The sequence below is a fragment of the Arachis ipaensis genome, chromosome B04, assembly GCF_000816755.2.
Source record: "Arachis ipaensis cultivar K30076 chromosome B04, Araip1.1, whole genome shotgun sequence".
Classification (NCBI taxonomy): Eukaryota; Viridiplantae; Streptophyta; class Magnoliopsida; order Fabales; family Fabaceae; genus Arachis; species Arachis ipaensis.
In genome coordinates this window covers 132501635-132507937 of record NC_029788.2, presented here as the reverse complement: position 1 = coordinate 132507937, position 6303 = coordinate 132501635, and the positions used below count along the sequence as shown (strand labels likewise).

Here is a 6303-nt window from a genome sequence, read left to right as displayed (position 1 = left end):
TGATTGCATCAATTTCATCAAGAAATATGGTTGAGGGGGGCATGGTGTCTTGTAAGATCAAATAACACCTTTATCAACTTCTCGGAATCACCTGCAATCTAGAATAAATTCTGAAAAAGTACAGGCCCAGTTGCCCACTATATTATAAACTAAACAAAGAAGAATAAGGAGCACTTTGAAAGCTCTTTCTCTTCCTTACAAGATAAAGACAATTTAATCTAAACAAAGGAGGAATCTAGGCATTCAAATGAAGCAATGTTATCTAAAATACAAGAATAATTCTAGATCCTCATAATTGCCAAACAAGGAAAAATATTTGAATGCTCTAAAAATGTATTTAGTAACTTCTGAAAAACTTCAATGTCTTTTACACAAGCATATCCTCATTCTCATAATAGTTTTCATTGATTATTGGAAGATCATCATCTACAACTATTCTCGCCAATTTTATATTTGTATTTTCATCTGGAAAAAGAGACTCTAAGTCTTGTGGTGGATAATTATCATTGGATACTGCAATTTCGTCATCTTCACCCATATTATCTCCACCCATGTTATACAAATCTCTTGGCTTCAAGTGAATTGGTATGCACCATCCTTTTTTCTTCTCATCATCCACATAATATACCATCTGGGCTTCAGAAGCTTTAATATATGGCTCGTCATCTTCATGTTCACCAGTATGTATGAGCCTTGTAAAGTTCACAGATAAAAAAATTCAAATTGTCCTTTTTGATTCCTCTAGGACTAGTTGTGTTTGCCCATTGACATTTAAACAAGAGAACTGTAAAGTCATTGTAGAAAAGCTCAATGATGTCTACCAACTTTCCATAATAAGGTACCGCACCAAAGTTCATTCGGGTATCTTTACTACTTGAGTAACTTCTTGTTCCAAATGTACCAAAGACTCCGCTATTCTGAGTTTTTAATCCATTATCCCTTGCCAAAGTTCGAAATCTATATCCGTTAACATCATATGAAGAGAACTTTCTTGCTTGTTCATATGGTCCTTGAGAAAGACTGATAAGAATGTCTTTATCCACATCAGGAAGTTTGTTGATATTAGTACAAATCTAAAAGCACATTAACATGTTTGTGTTAGTCATAGACATATTGCAAAAATAGAAAATGAAATAAGTGAAATTTCTCTTACATGATTAGAGAACCAATCAACAAATTCTCTATAAACCTTTTTGTCTATCTCAGTAGTATCCCTTGTTCGGCTTCTTAATCTTTTCTTCACAATATCTCTATAATCCCTAAGATAGTTATCAATTGCACGACAATTTGTCAAAACATGCCTATGAGCCTGCCTATTCTCAATTGGTGATAAAGTAAAATATGTGAAACCAGTATTTGACTCTCCAACTTGAGGAAACAACTTAGATATTCGTGAATTGGGATATATCTGGGTAGGCTCATTACCAACACGCTTATGTCGATTCCATATTGTCTCAATATTGTCCAGGTATCTTGAACAAAATGTAAGGATCTCTTGCATAAGATAACCTTCAGCAATAGAGCCCTCTGGTTGTGCTTTATTACGCACATAAGATTTTAGTTGTCCCAAGTACCTATTAATTAAGCCAAAACTATTAATATTAATAGGAAACTTATACACTATTTTAAAATTAAGGTAAAGAAATTTATTGAGTTTCGTGGCTTTGTGATCCATGACTTATCCATTGAACCAATATAAGAATATTCCTTATATATATATATATATATATATATATATATATATATATATATATTAGCAATTTCATTTCTGTTTCATGACACATATGCTACATTAATTTATTTCCTATAATATAGAAGTTAGACACCTAAGTCAATATGAACACAAGAAAGTTAATAAGAAATGGAATTTTTATACTAGTAGTGATGGTAGTCTTTTGCTTTTAGCTTTTGCTATAAATTAGTCATCAAGCTTACATCGAGTTTATAGGTGCACAAAAACAAAACTACCAGGTTTTACAAGGATGGACATAAGATAGAGAGATGAAATCTAAGACTAAAGTTAAGCTAATTAGCTTTTTCATTTCTAGTATAGCAATTTGCATAATTCAGGAAGATGACTAACCGATTCATGATGTCATCAAGGCACAAAAACATCAAAGAAATCAAGAGAAGAAATAATAAAGGGAGAATTCAAAGAAATCTAGTTGAAGCATTTCATCGAACATGTTAAGTGCAGAAAGAAGAAATCAGAGAATTCAAGATCATATATCCTAATACCGTAAGAGAAAAATATGCCACATTATTTATATGCAATTGAATAAATACATTATTATTACCTTCAAAGGAAGTTTTCTTTCTCTTCCTGCTGGATTAATCACACCCTTCTCCTTTAGATTCTTCAAGGCCTTGGTCCATGCAAATATCTATCCATCCCTCTTCAGAATTCAGATGCCTAACGTAGTGCAAAGCAAAAGTAGTGCAATCACAAATCATATGAAATGACCAAAGATATATTAGACACATGGAAAAAGCTGTGTCTTTGTTCTTGAAACAAGAAACACACACAAAAGCTAACTCAAAGAAGAACATCATATATTATGATAAATTTTGCATTGCACAAAATCAGAGCTGCAACTCTGAAGTTGGTTACAAGATTAGATTGAAACCACAAATTCTACCTATGACTAATCCACAATATAAACTCAGAGCCAACTAAAAGCATTGTTAAATACTCAATTGAAGAGCTAATTCACAATATAATATGAACAAAAGTAAAACATCAAAGCAGAGATTATAATAAAACCTAATGATAAGAGACATTTTTAATGTCAAACTTGTACTGCAATAGCAATAGAAATAAGAGAAGGCAAAGAAAAAAATTAAGATAACCTTCAGCAATAGAGCCCTCTGGTTGTGCTTTATTACGCACATAAGATTTTAGTTGTCCCAAGTACCTATTAATTAAGCCAAAACTATTAATATTAATAGGAAACTTATACACTATTTTAAAATTAAGGTAAAGAAATTTATTGAGTTTCGTGGCTTTGTGATCCATGACTTATCCATTGAACCAATATAAGAATATTCCTTCAAATTTCAAACAAGAGTATATCCTTAATTCTATCTACAATGCAATAAATACTAAACTATGAAAAGTACCATGCAATAAAAATATAGTTTGTGCAGTAGTAAAAATAAATATAAACTAAGAAAGGCACTCCTAAACATAGTTCATAACAACACTTACAGATGAGAGGCTAAAATTTCTTAAGAGCAGATGCAGGTTCAAGGCTTGAGGGTAAACTTGCTAGGCTCGGTGTATTTTGCTTCTAGCTGATCAACTTTGTTAAATTTAAAACCCCTGATTCTCAATACCTCAGGCTCCTTGGAATCCTTATGGTCGACAGTTTCAAGGGTCCAACCTTTGTTCTGAACTGGACCAATTGCATTAACCTATTAAAAAAGAAGAGAAAAAAAAACTCGCATTAATCTAAACGTTAAATAAAAAACAAGGTCTTCCATGCATGTGTATTAATACTGAACAAGACAAATTTCAAGATTTGATTAATTTGGGGGTATGTAAAAATAAAAATGAAATAGAAACAATGCAATTATAAGGCAAATGACAATATAAAGTATTTAGGATATTCATAGAAAAATTCAAAACTTTTATTTTTTAAAACTGGGATATCTTCACTAGTTATTTGGATAAGTTGGAGTCCAGTAGATTGTATGATTGACTTGATTTTATTTTAGTCTATATCTGTTATGGTGTTAAAAATTTAAATTATTATCTTCTCTCACCAAGCTCTAATTGTTTTATCTGCGCTACATCTAGTAACTATTCCTTCTAAGCTGTCATTGGTGGAAAATCTGCTAGACTCTTGTGGAATAATAATAAGGTTTGAAAAGTAATTTTAATAGTTAGAAAAGTTTTGATTCTTAAAAATAAATCCTTATCATAAAAAAGTCAAAGTATATATATATATATGGGAAATGCTTTAATTAAATTTGACGGTCCAGGATCCCAATAGCAGATGTCTTAGTTCTATCTTTCCTGATCCTGGTCCAACATTGAAAAACACTAATTCTGGTCCAAAACTGGTATTAAAGAGAAAGAAAGCACTAGTAAAAATAGCAACAGCAGTAGTCTCGCGATGTGAAATATATTAGCAATGGAGAATTGAAAATCTCATATATATATTAGCAATTTCATTTCTGTCTCATGACACATATGCTACATTAATTTATTTCCTATAATATAGAAGTTAGACACCTAAGTCAATATGAACACAAGAAAGTTAGTAAGAGATGGAATTTTTATACTAGTAGTGATGGTGGTCTTTTGCTTTTAGCTTTTGCTATAAATTAGTCATCAAGCTCACATCAAGTTTATAGGTGCACAAAAACAAAACTACCAGGTTTTATAAGGATGGACATAAGATAGAGAGATGAAATCTAAGACTAAAGTTCAGCTAATTAGCTTTTCCATTTCTAGTATAGCAATTTGCATAATTCAGGAAGATGACTAACCGATTCATGATGTCATCAAGGCACAAAAACATCAAAGAAATCAAGAGAAGAAATAATAAAGGGAGAATTCAAAGAAATCTAGTTGAAGCATTTCATCGAACATGTTAAGTGCAGAAAAAAGAAATCAGAGAATTCAAGATCATATATCCTAATACCGTAAGAGAAAAATATGCCACATTATTTATATGCAATTGAATAAATACATGATTATTACCTTCAAAGGAAGTTTCCTTTCTCTTCCTGTTGGATTAATCACACCCTTCTCCTTTAGACAAAATACGAAAATAAAAATCATAGAAAGTTATAAATAGATAATTATAAATTGGATGAAGATGGTTTTTGACGCTTTTTAATTTAACAATACATGATGTCGTTGTCTTAGGAAGACTTTTGTTTGTTGAATATCCAGAATTGAAGTTGAATCTGATTCCAAATTAATGGTGTTTCCCCACCGTATACATATAAGCATGGCGTGCCCCTATCTTGTGGTATTGCATTTTAACTTTGTTCTTTTCTTTTTCCCATACATTATTATTATTAATCTATTCATGAATGGTTTTCTAGCGGTTCAAGCAAGGCTGCTATATGCCACATAAAATTCAATCTCCAAAGTTTTTAACTCTCTGTCTTTTACTTTTCTACTTCGCCGTTATTACGTTTTACAATTACCATAGGATTTGACTAGAGTCAAATCCAGCTCGAACTTACCTTATTGAATCAAACTTTATTTCTAATTTTCTGTGTACTTTCACTTTCTTTTTGTTACCCCATAATCCAAGATTAATTAACCATCATGAAGAGATGATTATTATCAACTATTTAATTGTGCCGTGAAATCCTTGTAATCAATCAATTCTATATTTATTGTTGCATCACGCTTTCACTCTTTTATTCTTACAATCTTCAAAATGACAAAATAAAACCTAACTTTACCAAAAGAATAAAAAGAGAAGGAAAATAAAATATCAGATATTTAAATCTTATTTTATAAAGTAAAGTATCGATTTTGTCCTTAACGTTTGGGGTAAATATTATTTGTGTCCCTAATGTTTAAATCGTCTTATTTGTATCTTCTAATGTTTGTAAAAGTGATTTAATATTATCCTGCCGTCAATTATACATCATGAGCGCTTTAGTTTGAGTTTTAAAAATCTCTTCTTGAAGTTAGAATACAAATGTATGGAATAGAATCGATAATTTATTCCGAAAAATAGCTCATCAAATGTTGAAACTAATTCCTACAACATTTACATAATTTACTTTTCTAGGGACATAATTGAATCTAAACATAAATAGTGGGTATAATATTAAAATCGAACATATCCAAGTGAGATCTAATTGATAATGAATACATTCAAGTTAGAATAATCTGATTTGTTAGTATAATTGATAGTAGATAACATTGAATTATTTCTATAAACGTTAAAGATATAAATAGGACGATTTAAACGATAGAAATATAAATAGGACTATCAAATTAAAAGATATAAAAAATACAGATTATATATTATTTATATTTCTATAAATAATTGCCCCATACACGATTAGCCACATATTGTTGAAAGATACGCATATGAATATGATATATCCGCAAAATAATAAGCACACCACATTTATTCATCTACAAATTAATTACACGATGTGTCTTATTTTGACCAGTGATGTCCAAATATTATTTGTTATAAAAAATAAAAAAAAGGAAGAAAAGAAAACACGTCAACTTGGTAGAGAGTAGAGACCCCAATTAATCTTCTAAGCTTAGCTTCATCTATAAATAACCGTAAATAACACAATACCGTTGGTTCTCAT

General features: G+C 30.4%; 1 protein-coding gene across 2 annotated transcripts; it reads right to left on the bottom strand.

Annotated features, from left to right (window-relative positions):
• On the bottom strand, positions 220-4758 carry LOC107635682. Of its 2 annotated transcripts, XM_021122262.1 has the most exons (5): positions 4709-4758; positions 3209-3414; positions 2851-2915; positions 1154-1509; positions 220-1073 (listed from the first exon to the last, which is right to left on the bottom strand). In XM_021122262.1, exons 4-5 carry the CDS (start codon positions 1499-1501, stop codon positions 675-677), a joined length of 747 nt encoding a protein of 248 aa, XP_020977921.1. In that variant the 5' UTR covers positions 1502-1509; positions 2851-2915; positions 3209-3414; positions 4709-4758; the 3' UTR covers positions 220-674. The 2 variants fall into 2 exon arrangements, with proteins under 2 accessions (XP_020977921.1, XP_016194714.1); XM_016339228.2 differs by lacking the exons at positions 2851-2915; positions 3209-3414; positions 4709-4758 and having other exon boundaries at positions 1154-1679.